Source organism: Vicia villosa, linkage group LG6 (assembly GCF_029867415.1).
Source record: "Vicia villosa cultivar HV-30 ecotype Madison, WI linkage group LG6, Vvil1.0, whole genome shotgun sequence".
Lineage (NCBI taxonomy): Eukaryota > Viridiplantae > Streptophyta > Magnoliopsida > Fabales > Fabaceae > Vicia > Vicia villosa.
In genome coordinates, this window is record NC_081185.1 from 105,229,077 (window position 1) to 105,245,261 (window position 16,185).

At 34.8% G+C, this 16,185-nt stretch overlaps 1 protein-coding gene across 2 annotated transcripts; it reads right to left on the reverse strand.

Annotated features, from left to right (window-relative positions):
• Positions 1-5,644: 5,644 nt before the first annotated feature.
• Positions 5,645-7,038, reverse strand: LOC131612023 (non-specific lipid-transfer protein 1-like). 2 transcript variants are annotated; one of them, XM_058883838.1, is made up of 2 exons: positions 6,593-7,037; positions 5,645-5,846 (listed from the first exon to the last, which is right to left on the reverse strand). In XM_058883838.1, the coding sequence occupies exons 1-2, from the start codon at positions 6,949-6,951 to the stop codon at positions 5,840-5,842; spliced, it is 366 nt and encodes a 121-aa protein (XP_058739821.1). In that variant the 5' UTR covers positions 6,952-7,037; the 3' UTR covers positions 5,645-5,839. The 2 variants fall into 2 exon arrangements, with proteins under 2 accessions (XP_058739821.1, XP_058739820.1); XM_058883837.1 differs by lacking the exon at positions 5,645-5,846 and adding an exon at positions 5,859-6,310 and having other exon boundaries at positions 6,593-7,038.
• Between the last annotated feature and the right edge of the window lie 9,147 nt (positions 7,039-16,185).

The window sequence follows — 16,185 nt, forward strand, 5'->3', positions numbered from 1 at the left end:
TAGGAATTTCTTAGGTAGAAGTTGCACTGGGTAGGGATTAAGTGAGAATTTGTAAACGGGGGAATTTAGCTTTGAATTGATACTACTAATAGTGGATTTCCTTCCTGGCTGGGTAGCCCCCAAATTAGGTGTTGTTGTACACTGAACTGGGTTAAAAATTCTATGTGTTGTTTACTTTTCAATATTGTTTATACCTTGCCTATGTGTTTTGAGTCAGATCAGATGTCGCGACATCATATACGACATCTATAATCTGTTATACCAGAATTTCAAAATAGAAGAAAGTCATTCTATTGCCCGAGACTTTTTTTTAAATTTCCTTGAAGTAGGTGGGTCAGTTTTATCCTACTAGGCCGATTTCCTGAGAGAAAATTTGTCTTGACCAAGATATTGAAAATGGGAATCTGAATTCTTTGGTGCACTAGTCTCCTTTTTATTGGTGTGCTTGTCTGTCTAAGATGACCCTCTATCGGATATGGGTTTCTGATCCCGACTTCTATAAACTATGTGTTCACATATTCTTTCCAAATTTTCTTCTTTAGACTATTCAGGGGAGTGTAAGTAGCAAATCAGGATCAGGGCCCGACTCTACTTTTTTTTATGCTGACCAACATCTTTCTCTGGTGGTTTGCTGGGAGCGATGTTCCCCGATCCTAGGTTGATTCCCATGGCAAAGATTTTTTCCTCATAATTAATGTAATGTCGCACACCATTCAGTAAATATTTTAAATTATAGGCTTCATTCAGCCCCAGCTTCTCTCAAAAAATGTAGTCTGGCCTAAATCCTCTTTTTAAAATCCAACATTTCAATTTGTCATACATGCCCCCAATGGCTAGTGCCACTTAAGTAAGAGGTCAACATATCCTCTAAGGGCTTAATTTTTACCTTGATTTATCCTACTGAGCACAACCATTATTGAGGGTTGCCTCTTTCAAGCGGTGAAGTTGGCAGGGAAAATTTTGTATAAATATTTCCAAGAGCCTATGCTCCCATCGAGAAAGGATTTAAACCAAGCAATTATTGATCGAGTCAAATTCAATGCAACAATATTGCACTTTACAACTCTGCAGTCATGTAGTCATCCAATCGGGCATCCACATGCTCAACATGTTCGTTTGGATCCCCAATTCCATCATAGCATTGACGCTTATGAAGTTTTTCTTGCGACCTCAGAACCCTTATCTCGAGGATGCAAACACACAATGGATTTCTTTTCCACCTCATGGTCGGAGCATCTTCTTCATACCTCTCCATTTAGCAAGGACGACTGACCACCGGGGGAGTGTGGCCACTGCTTCCCCCTTCTTGATTGGGGGTAGAAGTATGATATCTTCAATGGGAGGATTGGCCATGTGATCTTGGGACTTCTCTTTATGGTATCACCTCTCTAATAGAGGTTGGCTCTGGAATGATAGCTTGATTCTTAGAGAAGCGGCTTCTGGCATAGTGTTGTTCTTCGAATTAACATATTATAGGCTCTCTTTAATTCTAAATAACCTTTTAGCTAGGAGTTTTGAGTTTTGTTGTTATACCAGGTTGTAGACATTGTTCCACATATCGGTGGCACCCTATAATCCGACGTTAGCTTTTAAAAACAAAATATTGGGGTGCATTTCTTGTCTGGGAATCGCATGTAGCGGTGAAATCCTGTGTGAAGGCTTACCTTGGTAAAATTGTTGCACTAATCCTTGAAACGGAAATTTTTGAAATACTCCCTGGTCCACTACTAGAGGAAAAGGAAGTGGATCTTTTCCAACTTTAGTAGCGACGATAAAAACTTGTTTTAAAATGGTGGAGTGAGTGGCTTTAGACGCCACCATAGTTAATGGATCTGGAAAAGGATCAGGTAATTCAATATAATTCTGGAAAAACGAATGGTTATGAGAACAACCATTGATGCTTATGTATTTAGAGTTGTATAATATGTCAAATAAACCAGGTGTGGTAGGTGAAATGGGAGCAAGGAGTGATGGAGTATGGATGTGGAACATACATATTGAAGGATAAAACATCTAAGGAGCTACTAGAGATCGAGTTATGGAGAAAGAATCAATCTTAGGAGAAAGGGAATCATGCAGTGATGCTGAGGACATATACATATGGTATCACAATACCGATAACATGTTTTTACTCAAAGATTTCTATAGAAGAGTCATGAAAAGTAGACAAGTAACTTCACTAGATCCTCTATTGGGGGAGGCTTTGCACACCCTGTGGCAGACCAAAGTCCCGTCTAAAGTTTAAGTTTTTGGATGGAGGATGATGTTGAATAGATTGCCAACAAAAGACCAGTTTCTCAATAGAGGAATACTTAGAGGGGTACACAAAAGAGCTTGTGTTTTCTATTTCCACGCAGATAAGGATTTGCTACATTTTGTTTTTTTTCATTGTCCAAAGATTGTCAAAACATGGAGAAAGATATTGGAATGGGTAGATGTGGAGGTTGATCAAAGAATTGATGGAATAGAGCATTTTAATTGTTTCTTCAAAAAGATAAGAGGAAAAGAGTCAAAGCCTAATGAATATGTAATATGGTTAGCTACATGTTGGTGCATTCGGAACAAAAGGAACAAAATACATTTCAATGATGATAACAAAGTGTGGGTGTTATGAGTAAGTAGATCAAACAATTCAAAAGATTATATATTAAATGCGAGGTTGGTAAAACACTCGAACCACATAGGATATAATAAACTTATCTTTTAGAGACATGTTGAATGAACAACATGATAGTTGCAATGTAAAATAATAACATTATAAATATCATAAACAAAATCATCAACAACATAGAACTTGTATCAAAATAAAATAAAATCATCAACAACATAGAACTTTTACCAACACCAACATATTTTAAACAACATACAATATAGCTCAACAAAAACAAATTTATCAACTACATAGAATTTTTATCAACAACAACATACCTTAAACAACATATAATATAGCTCAACAAAATACAAAATTATCAACAACATAGAACTTTTATCAACATACCTTAAATAATATACAATATAGCTCAATAAAAACAAAATCATCAACAACAACGACTCTTATCATCAACAACATAAGTTATGAACTTTTAACAACAAAAATAAAATCATCAATAACATACAACTTTTATTAACAATATCATACCTTAAATAACATAGAACTTTTATCAACAAAATCATCAACAACGTACAAATTTTATCAACAACAACATACCTTAAATAACATACAACATAGCTCAACTAAAACAAAACCATCAATAATATACAAATTTTACCATCAACAACATAACTCATAACACAATATGCCTTATAAAACATACAACATAACTCAGCAAAATACAACTTTTATCATCAACAACATAGCTCAACATCATACAACTTTTTTCATCAACAACATAATCCATAACACAACATACCTTAAACAACATACATCATAGCTCAAGAAAACATTAACATATCCCAAAAAAACATCAAAAAATATCAAAACTCATATCATATAAGGTGAAACGTCTACGTACATGAAATGTGAAGAGGAAGTGAAAGAAATGAGTTTTGTGTAACAATTTTCCTTGATCCATAAGAGTTGAAGAAGATATATTAGAGTTTTTTGAAGAAGTGGTATGGAACCGTTCATGGAGTAAGGATAAGGCGTTAGAGAGTGTTAGGATTTTGTTAAGAGAGAGAGAGAGAGAGAGAGAGAGAGAGAGAGAGAGAGAGAGAGAGACGATTGTTCTATCCTGACAGAGCGAACTTTCGCTTAAATATAAGTTATACTTTTCACCACTATTAATAAAAAAGGATTGTGATTAAATGTAGATACATTTCACAATGGTTTCTATTCTAGACCGCAGTGAAAGGTATTTTAATTTTAATATAACTATTAAGTTATAAGTGACACGCCCATTTTGTAACAAAAAAAATAGAAAAACTGTTTGTGATGGGATTCGAAGCCTGTAAGCTTTAACATATCACTACGATTATTAATATGAACTGTCTTGAAATGTCTTTTAATAAAAGAAAAGAATGCAAGTGCCTAAATAAGAGCTATTACTTCAGTTGGCTTAATAGTTGATGTAGTAACATGTTACGTTAGGTGTATTTTTTAGTAGTGACCATTGATGTCTGTGTATCCAAAGTTGTATAGTATGTCAAATAAACCAGGTGTAATAGGTGAAATGGGAGCAAGGAGTGATGAAGTTTGGATGTGGAAGATACGTAATGAAGGATAAAACATCCTAGGAGCTACAAGAGATTAGGTAATGAAGCTAGAACCAATCTTAGCAGAACTAGACCCATGCAATGATGTTGAGAACAGGTGCATATGGTATCACAATACTGATATGTTTTCAATTAAAGATCGCTATAGAAGGATCCTGGAAAATATAGACAAGTAACTTCACTAGATTTTGTTTTAGGGAAGGCTTTGCACACATTGAAGCTGACCCAAGTTCCATCTAAAGTTCAAGTTTTTGGTAGGGGATGATGTTGAATAGATTCCCAATAAAAGAGCAGTTTCTCAAAAGATGAATACTTCATAGGGTCCACGAAAGAGCTTGTGTTTTTTGTTTTCAGGCAGATGAAGATTTGATACATTTGTTTTTCCATTGCCCAAAGATTGTTAAAACATGGAGAAAGATATTGGAATGGATAGATGTATAGGTTGATTAAGCATTAAAGGAATAGAGCATTTCAATTGTTTCTTCAAAATGCTAAGAGGAAAAGTGTCAAAGCCCGGGAAAAATACAATATGGATAGCTACATGTTGGTACATTTGGAACAAAAGGAACACAATACAATTCAATGATGATATTTGTGATGTGGGAGAAATTGTAGACAACATTAAACTAGTGATGTGGTTTTGGCATGTAATAGGTTTAAAGTCCAAATGTTGCTGTAATTATTATAATTGGAGTAAAGGGTATTTGAACTCTGAGGTTGATTTGATCTTGTTGTAAGTGAATGAACTATCTCTTTTAGGGTCTGTTTGGTAAGACTCAAAAAATAGCTTTTAGCTTTTAGTTTTTAACTTTTCAGTTCACATTAATGAAAAAACTCTGTTTGGTAACGTTATTTTATCTTTTAATTTGTAGTTTTTTTTAGTAGTTTTTAGCTTTTTTTTTCAAAAGCTATTTGAAGTAGCTTTTGGGCTTGTAGTTTTTAACTTGTGACTTTTTTTTTTCATTTATACCATTATTATTTTAACAAAATATTATTACCCTTATTAATTAAAATGATCTTTTATGTCATTTTGTATCTATAAGCTAATGAAACAACTAATTTACCAAACACTCATATTAGCTTATCAGCTATCAATCATCAGCTATCAGCTACCACCTAGTTTTACCAAAGAGAACCTTGCTTATTCTCATAATTACAAATTACTTATAAAAAATAAAAACTAACATAATTCCAAATAACACTTCTTCTAAAAACTTCCTATTCCCATAACCCATTCTCCTAACAGTAAAAAGAAACTATCATTTTATATATTATTTTACAATATCGATTAAATATTAATTTTGTTTTTATACTATACCTCTAATTATCTAATTCAATTAATTTCTTTTTCACATGATGGATGGAGTATAAGATGTGATTCTATGTACTTTAACCGCAGCATACAGGTTATGAAACAATTAATTGAAAACCCTTTTGTAAGAAACTGGTCCAAACCAAATTATATATTCCATTGATAAACATGATACAATAATGGTGTGATACAAATTCAAAACCCAAAATTCTCACAATCACTCATAGCATAACCCTTTTTTAATACAATTAAAGAATAATAAGTTTGTTTTTTTGAGCACCACAGCATCATTCAAATGGAGCGATCAAGTTGCTATTACAAGCTGCAAAACAAGTAAAAATCAACAAGTGAATTTGAGATTAACAAAAGAAATAACTAATGAGATTATAAGATTGATTTGATCGTTAAGATGGAAAATTAACGAAGTGAATTACATCACACCCTAATATTTTATGTTACAAAAACAATATAAGTTTTATGTGAAATTGCAAAATAGTCCCCAAAACTATTTACATCCACCCCAAAGATATGATCAGAGCCTCCACAATTGCTACAATACATGTTTGAACCATTAACAACGAAGGATCATGCATCCTGATGCTCGAACTCGATGAGGAATTTGTAGAATTATTTGACACTATCAAAATGGTAGTCGAGCGCATTTTTCCCGGTCTTAGCAATTTTCTTCTCTTTAAATCCTTCTCCACCGTGCGCAAGGACACCTCAAATCCTCCCGCCTTTCCTTGACTCCCCGCTTTCCATAACGTCTCGTTTTCCGTTGATACCCTAAGCCACAAGGCTCGTCATTGAAATTCTAATCGTTTCTACTATATCATTTTATATTTATCTGATAGTTCGACCGTTAATTTTATTAAATATTATTTTTAATCTGATCAACTAATTTATCCGTTATAAGAATGAAAGAACTAAGCGTATCTTTTATTGACTATTTGTTGAAGACTAATTTTAATCGTATCAAAATCATGTAATGATTAGGCAATGCATTAGATTAAATATTACTAATGAATTCTATAATTAATCATGTTAGAATAGGATTAGAAATCATACTTGTCGCAATTCATGTCGACCCGAAAATTGAAGGGCAAGCGAATTCCACAACCGTCAGGGATGATTGAGAAAGCAGTATAATTGATGTTAGGGATCTTGACAGCAGCATCTTGAATGCAATGGCAAGCAGTGATGTAATCTTCATGACTATTGATGAGATAGTTTTTAAGGTGCAAAGCTTCAAAACAACAATCTTGTGGGACACATTCTCCACCATGTCTTGCATAGGAATCGCATGCGGCCAAAGCAGGTTTCAAGTCACAACAGGTTAATACAGCCATAGATACAATTGGTGCACACAATGCTATGCATATCATGAGTGCAATGGAATTGAATTTGATCGCATTTGTGCTAGCCATCGTGAAAAATGTCTTGATGATGATGATGGCTAGCAAAATTGATTGATTGTAGAAGGGTTTGGATTGGAACGGAATAACTCAGGTTTTGTGGAAATTTTGAAGGGATTTTAAAGCCTTGTGATTTTCTATTTATGTTCATGAAAATAGCTAAACCGTAGATATTTGTGGTTAATATAACTCATTAGGTGTTTCTTTTGTCTATTGTTGGAAATGTGACAAAATATTCAAATGCTAATATAGCTCAACTATATCTTAATAGATTGCTATACAACTCATGGTAGAAATAAACTAAGCACAACAAAATATTCAGAGGTGGTTACATTATCTTTTAGTGTGTAAATTAGATAGAAAATTTGTTAAACTCGACCAACACTACTAACAATAAAAAAAATTATAAATATGACATTTCAAGTTTTAATGAAAAAACTTCTCTGGAAAGAATGAACACTACATGATCTATGATCAAGTCTAACTAAAATATTTCACTATAGGAATAATGGATAATTCTTCGTAGTGTTAAATTAAAAAGTATCAAACTCATTGTTGTGAATCTTGTTGTGAATTACGATAAAATTCAATATCAATTTGCAAGATAAAAAATAGTAGCAACTAAAATAAATGGTCTACAGCTGGGGCAACTGAAAAACTCATTAAAATAATGAAGTCGCCATCGTGTATTTATTTATCCCACGAGAAGGGAAAGGAAAACACTGAAGAAAACCTATAAGGTAAAAAAACAAGGTCTCACGATCAAGAGAAAGGGTAAGGGAGTCGGTTATGCAAGGGGAAGGTATTAACAACTCTCACGTCTGTCATACTCGACGGGATCCACTCTTGTTGTCTAAATCTAAGGGTGTAAAACTAAAAGTCTAAAGCTTAATGCTAAAAGGGAATGCATGCAAAAAAGAGAGAAAAGAAAATACGGGGAAAAGAAAGAATATTTACAAAATTGTGCTCGCTTAAGCCCCGCGACCAAATTCCTATGTATCCCTTTCAAGGAGTCAGAACACCGTAGCTCGACTCAAAAAATGTTTGTTTGTGTTTTTTTAAATTAACGATGTTAAATTCGCATTCTACTGCAGCTCGACCTTTGAAGACTCACGCAATTGTCATAGAAAGGATTTAACATGTTCTTACCTAACAAGGCAAAGCTAAAAGAGATTTGTTTGGTGTTTTTTATGTAGAAAAATTATGGATGGATCCCAATGGTGGGACACTATCACCCCTCTACTTGTTTTTAAGTTTTAAGACTTGAACCACACAAAAGACAATGAATAGAGAAGAGTAAGTTGGGGTATGGACCCGCTCGCTCTTTCCATTACTTAAGGCTCGTATTAGTGTGATTCTTATCAATATTTATTAGATATCTTAAGAAGATTTATTGGGTGTTTTTTATGGAGAGAATTGGTGATTTAAACAACACGAAAGTCTATGAACATAGAAGAGTAAGTTAGGGAATGGTCCCACTCACTCTTTCCATTACTTAAGGCTCGTGATAGTATTATTCACATCATTATTTATTAAGTGTTTTGAGGGTTGAAAACAAAAAGAAAAGATGGACTAAACAAAAGGGGAGACTAGAGAGTCCTAAAGTTGTCATGCAATGGTGGACCTAAAATTTGGGATGAGAGGAAAGTCTACCTAATGTTAGAATGCATGGATACCAATCCTAAAGTCTAATAACTTTTCTTGCACAAGATGAAGTCAAGTCCTAAGGGAGCATGGCAAACAAATATCAAGCAAGAGACAAGCAAGGATAAATAACGAGCAAGTTCAAGGAAGCAACCAAACACATGTGTACTCAAGACACAATCAAACATAAGATCAAGCATACAAGGATAAATAACAAGTAGGCTTAAAACAAAGCAATGAATGTGTGCTCACAAACAAACTTAAAGTGATGCAAGGATAAACAACATACACATTCTAAGTAATAAGCACCAATGTGTACTAAAGACACTATACAAGAAGTAGACAAAGATAAACAACAATCATACTTTAAGTAAACAAATATTATTGTGTGCTAAAGACACAAAATCAATCAATAAGTAGGCAAGGGTAAACTACATGCATACTTAAATGATTAAGCACCTACAAGTCATCCCTTAGTACTAAAGACATAAGAGAAACATCCTAGAGATATCTCACAAGGTATACATCTATGCCAAAGGATATCTTCTTAATCACATACCAAATATGGAAGAAGAATCAAAATGTACACACATGTGAAATTAAGTCAAACACAAACAACCATAACAAATGACTAGTGCTAAAGACTAAGTCAAGAAGAAAGAGATGTTATAAAGTAAGACAATGCCTCAAGTTACACTAACTTTGGACTACAAGTTACTTAAAGATAAATGATAAAAGAGATACAAGAAAGTGTCATAAGAGGTGTCATACCCCAAAATTTTCCCATCATATTTATTCATATGTCAGTCCATCTGACTTTCAAATGCTCGAAGATACACAAGAAGGAAGCATGCAGTCTCTCTCCTAAACAACAGCCTCTAAACTAGGGTTTTGTATTTCTCAAAGTAAAATCAAGTTCTAAGACCTCAAATGGATCCCATTGCCTCTCACATGCCTTAAAGAATCCTCATGCTAATTTTCAAGCTCTGATTCCCAAGTTTGATCAATCAACAATTCAAATGGTCAACAGTCGACTAGTTTGACCTAAAAGTCAACTATGGTCAAATTACAGTCAAAACTCCTGATTTTTGGTCAACATCAATATTTTGAAGTCACATTCATCATTTGATCAAGGGTTGATCATGATTCATCAAGGAAAGCTCCGAAATCACCAAATGTCCAAGTTACTAATTTAGGGTTTTGAACTAAAAGTCAACCCAACTTTGACCAGCCATATTTCTCTCATACTTTATCAGAAATTTCCCAACCAAAGCCTATTTTTAAGGAAATTCAATTCTCTACAACTTTGATGTTGGACCCGATGTCAAGAAATGCTTCAACTAAAGAGATACAAGTCAAAACATTATAGGTCTTTTGAAAAGTCAACCAAAAGTCAATTTTTTCCAAAAGACATATATTGAGCATCAAGAAAGATTTTGACATGAGACCAAAAAGGCTGGTTATAGGACTCTTCAAGCTTTCTAAAAAGTCCAAGAACACTCAAAAATATGGAAAAATTGAGAAAGTTATAAGATGTGCAAGTTGAGCAATTTTCAAGAGGTGTACAAAGAGAAATATGGTCCAAAATGATTTTTTTTCTAAATGGACTTGATTTCTTTTTGTTCTAACATCATCTTAAGCCCATCCACGACCATGGAATATATCTTTTATATTTTTATTGTTTTTATTTATTATTTTATAGATTTTATTCATTAAAATCATAATTTAATTAAATAAAATCATAAAAATAATAGAAGATTTGATTTGGCTTCAGAATTGATTCAATTAAATGTCAAATATATTCCACAAAAGAGTCCAAATTCGTTCTAGCTTGATCATGAAGAAGAATCACCCAAAAATAGAAAGATTTGCACTAATTTCAAATCAAATTTTCTCACATGCCAATGATTGATTGTTTCCACTTCTTTTGACCTAAAAACCATCCTTATAAATAGAACAACAATACCACAAGCTGGGGGAACGAAAAAAGGAAGCAAGGGTTAGGGTTTTCAAGATTCCAAAAAATATCAAGAAAGGTGAAGAATTCATGCAGTCATCTCCAAGCATTCCCAAGGCCAAATATTCATCCTATTCCACTCCTGGTACACTACAGAGTAAGTGCATGTGGTTTGTGACAATTAATCATGCCCAGAATGCAAGCATCATAATCACCATATTCATGCATTTTTTATAAAATTCACATCTCTAATATTAGCATGTTTTAACAAGATCTAATGATGTTTTTGAGTTCTTTGTGACACAGCGCAGGAATGAACCATTAAACCAAAGCTCTAACGTCTAAACATCGAGACGTCATTGTTAGAGCAAAGGTTAGGTTTGGTGTCGGTTTCATAGATGCAAGGGGTTTCAGACCAAAGCGTCCCTGTATTCTGGTCCAGAGCATGATTTTATGTTGTTCTGGGCTTGTATCTTGATCGTTAATGTTTGTTTCTCTGAGTTTCATGTACGCATAATTTTTCCTACGGATATGCTATAATTTCGCAGGTAAATCTGAAGTAAAAAGCGCAGAAGAATCCGCAGGTGCGGAGGTTGAAGATGAAGACCAAGGGCGAACTTTGACCAGCACGCATGGACATCTCCCTCTCCATTACTGGCCAGTCAACGCGCTGAGACTTCTCTCTCCCCTTTTCATTGGCAGACGCGTGAAGAAGTGGGGTCCAGCTCTGAATCCTTTGACTTTTTCCAACTATTAGTTTATTTAATATTTAAATTTCTTGGGCTATTATACTTATGACTAATTGATATAGCTTGATTGGCAAGAGAGGAAGTGCTGCAGCCGTGATGACCTGGGTTCGATTCAGTCATCAGACAACATTTTTTGTCTAACGAATTCTTTGCAGATTCCATGCGTTTGCCATGCGCCTGACTATGATACACCCACAGTGTGAACCAATGGATCTCCAGCGAGTTCACATCAAACGGACCAGGAACATAACTCTATCATGCACCCTCAGGGACTTCATCCATTGAATCAAACGCCCAGCTAAGTTTTTTTCTTTTCCCTTTTTCTTTTCTTTTCAATTTTATTTAGTTATTTCTATGTTATTTCTTTTATTTATTTCTTTTATTTATTTCTTTCAACCATACTAACAACTAGACTTAGATTTATTTAGTTTAGTTTTTTTTGTTATTATCTATTTATGTCAAATAATTAGGTAATTAACAATTAATTTTTAGATCAATTAGATAGTTAATATTTAAATTAGGTTAATTTAATCATCTAGAAAATTAGGACTAACTGATTTATGATTTAATTTGGTAATTTAAAATTGAATTAGATTGATTAGGTTAATTAACTTAATGATTCATTAGCCTCATAAACCTTGTTTAGGTCACAATAAGTTTTCTCGGTAAAATCTTTAAGGTTTAGAGTTAGGGTTTGTAGGTTTTCTAACTTTCCTGATTTTTTTTGCTGTATGCTTCTTCATTATAATTTTTGCAGGATTACAATATTTTGTATCTTCTTGTGGTTTGTCCACGAGTTTGTTTTTGCCTTATTCTTACAGGATATCATCTACTTTATTATTTCTTGTGGTTTTCCCCCAAAGTTTCTGCCCTTATTTATTTTCCTCTTAATTTTTCAGAGTCAATTGAGGGTTCGAGGAAGATCAAGGCATGCATAGATGTTTATACTAATTATTGTTCCCTCTTATTTTCTACTTTTATTTCCCTTTCCCCGCAGGTGTTTATTGTAATAGCGTAGGGCTTTATATTTTTCTGCCTTTAATTTCTGCAATTTTAAACTGCGTGGTTAGTAACCCTAGGGAGTGATAAACCATGAATTGAACATAGAATCACTAATTGTACAAGATAAATGTAATCGAAGTTAACCACGTGATTGTGCACCCACACACCTTTAGGGTAATCCCTCTGGTTGCCTTGTTGCCTTATTACGTTGCCTTGTTGCCTTATGCCTTAAAATAGTCAAAGTCCCTCGATTCCGAGGAGACCTAAAGCAAGGTTGCCTTTAAAGATTGAAATCATCATATAATATTTTGTCCCTCGAAGTTGCCTCGGTAAAACATGATGATTGTCCCAATTGCTAAGGTGTCCTCGCATGATGCCTTAAAAGACTATTATATCCTTCCCTTAGACTACCTGCCCTCTTTATGGCAAGGGACAGTCTTATGGCGAACGATAACTCGATGACCCTTTCAACATCCAATTGAAAGACTTCCTGCCCTCTCATGGTATGGATAGACCCTTTTACCCGAAAGACTTAAAGAACATGAAAGACAAAACTTAGGGTAGTCGCTACTAATTGCTTGCTCTAAATTCAAAATCTCTTTCCCACTCTTTTCAAATACTTTCAAAACAAGGCTACGCTTATTTACAAGCTAAAGTCCTTAACAAAGTTTTTACTATTCACACACGACACTTCAAACTTTTCAAACAATTCAAACAAACAAGTGAGCTAAGCAATTAAGAGCCCATGGAAAACCATGGATGCAAAGGGTGCCTTACACCTTCCCTTTGTATAACTTACCCCCCGAACTCAAAATCTTTCAAAGGTCTTTCCTGTTCTTTTTTCCTTTCCTAATTGGATAAAAGAAAAGTCGGTGGCGACTCTTGCTTAACCGCGACATTTTCTTTAAAGTCAGTTCACCGTATTACAAGAGGTAACGCACACAAGGAAAAACTCAAATAATCTATGCAAATCAAACATGTTCCTAAAATATCCCAGTTGTAAATCTTCTGCAGAATCTTTTCCCAAAAATTAGGAACAAATTTTCAATGTTTCCTAAAAAGTCCCAAAGATCCTTTTGATGAAACCAAATCAAATATGCAATGTTTCTAAAATATTCTTCCTTGGTTGTGACCATATGAGAACTAAAATCATCTAGAATCTCATATTTTAAAAACAACTCTTCCATGATTTAAGAACCTGAATTGTCATGATGTATTGGTATAACATGTTACGACATCTGTCAGAATATCTGTCTTCTGAGATGTCTTACGAACATGTCAAGACATATGTCACAACATCTTGATGTGAACCATGCTTTAGCAAAATTGCTGCCAATCATAAAACCAAGTAACTTATAGAAATCATAGTAGATCGATTTTCAATTAAATTGATTAGTACTTGTAAAAGTATCATCTTAATAGAACAAGAAGAAAAATATCAAGAAATAGTATCAAAAAGACATGCAAAACCTATTTCAATTTCCCTATTTTTTTCACAAAAAAAATCATAATTGGAGAAACAATACCAACATGAACAATGTTAGCGGTAGGGATAGGAAAACGAGTTCAGCCCGTCAAGAATGTCCATCTTGCTGCACTTTTTCACCTGTCGGACCAAGATTTTATGCCCTCACACTCTAATATGTCAACCCCACCTTGCCCCATTTTTTACGGGCTTTGGCAGGCGCGGACATTAACATAATTTTTACATTTTTTTAAGCTAATAATGTGCAGTGTCTACAAACCCGACTCTCACCACTCTCATTTTTTGGGAAGCAAACCAAGGTTTTAGGCTTATGCCATGCACACTGCCCTCTCCACACAATTTTTTGCGGGCTTTTGCGGGGAGGGCCTAAACGGGGCAGACATGCCTATTAGCCATCCCTAATCGTCGGCCGCCCTTCTGAATGTACTGGGTAAATTACCCTGTTATGTTACCTCCTCGATTTCATCTTTCAAGTGAATGCATTTTTTAGTTTTATAGTTATGGCTTTTGTGAAAATTGAAGTACGTTGACTTATCTATCCTAGCTAATATCCCAACCAGGTAAGGGTTCTGGAACTCGGCTTCTTTTAAGTCAGTATTCACACATTATTTCTAAAATTTCTCTCTCAATATGTTCAAAGGAGTGCATGATGATAACCTGGCCTAAGGTCCCCGACCTCCATCATCTGAACGATGGTTGTAGTCCTTCTCATTCATCCGACCATGTCAAGAGTTCCTTGTCCCCTGACTATGTGTTCTTCAACATAGTTGATATAGGAATGGGACATATTCAACATATCATTCAATTTATTGGCTCCCTCCATCCCTAACTTCTCGCAGAACATATGGTTCGGCCTCAACCTCTTCTTGAATATCCATTATTTGAAATCAACGTTTATCCCTTACTTCTACTACAACCTTTGTGAATCACTCAATATATTTCCATAGGATTTCCTTTTTTTTCTACTGGATTCTGCTGAAGACAACTATAATGTTGGGTTTCCACTTTCGTGTTATGAATTCGGCATTGAAATAATCACATAACTACTTCCAATAACTTATGCTTCCGTTTGGGATAGCCTTGAACCACGCCTTGGCGGCTCCTTTAAGGTTCAACATGAACGACTTGCATTTCTAGGCTCCCCGCGCATGATAATAATCCATCATGGTCCTAACTCTCAAGCTTCTAGGGCTTTTCAAGAGATATGGGGATCTTATTATGGAGGATCCGTCTTGAGAACAGATAGCTCTTTCGCCTACAGGGTGGTGCTTTAGTTCCATGTTGCTCATCCCTTCGGGAACGGTGAGATTGTGATCGATGACAACAACCATTTGTTGATGTGTGACTCTCGCCTCTTCATTAATAACCATGAGGTGCAGTCTGGTGTCCTCGATGTAGGTTGTAGTCTAATGATCGAGGGGCCACCCTATATGGAAAATTAATATCACACTTGAAACGGTCCTAGACACAAAATAATCATGGGGAGAAGGGAACGATAAGTTTTGTTTGATTTGAAGTATCCTTTCAATAAGGAATTGTGAATTATACTTTTTTACTAGGATAAAGGCATTGTTCAATAGGTCATTCACCCTTGTGCGGCTAAATTAGCTTGCAGATATCAGAGACTGTGGAGCATTTAATACCTGACAATTATAGGTTGAAACAAATGTTGCTTAGAACTTTGACCTTGGGACTGTTGTAGAGAAGGTTGAAAAGTTGGAAGAGCCTGAAAGGTTTTATTTCGAACTGTTAATGGTGTTACATTTTGCAACGTTGAAACCGTAGAAGTAAATAGAACCGGGGTATTTTCATTCAATGGGAGAAATGGAGGCTCCCTTGAAAGATATGGAGAGTCAATTAGGGTCGTTGGTACAACGGTTGTGTTGTGTATGACAGTCGAGCAGGTCGCTTTTAATGCTACCATGACAATAGAGACTAGATCGAAGCCCTTTGCGAGGAAGAGGTCGGTGCTCCGAAAGGGACAAGACCGTTGTTGATTTGAGATCGTGGCAGAGAGATGATAACTCTGTGAAAATTAGCTAGAATCATAAGTCGATTGTCACACGCACAACCATTCGATTAGATCCTAAAATAAGAAATCAAAGGTTGGAATCATGTGTCATTGACTGAGGTGAGATCTCACTTATTCTATGTGTCCTTCCGTACAATACTTGTTTATTGAACCTTGAAAATTATACCTCATACCCCTACCATTATCCCTCTACCCCTACATTTTTTTTAAATATTCCGATTCTATCCTTTTAATTTATAAAATAATTATGTTATTTAATACTTACAATTTCACACTCCTATCAAAGTGCATCGGATAACTTGCAATCAAGTTTTCCAGTTTGTAATTTTTCTTCACCGGATAACTCAGTCAAGTTATCCGGTTTGTAATTTTTCTT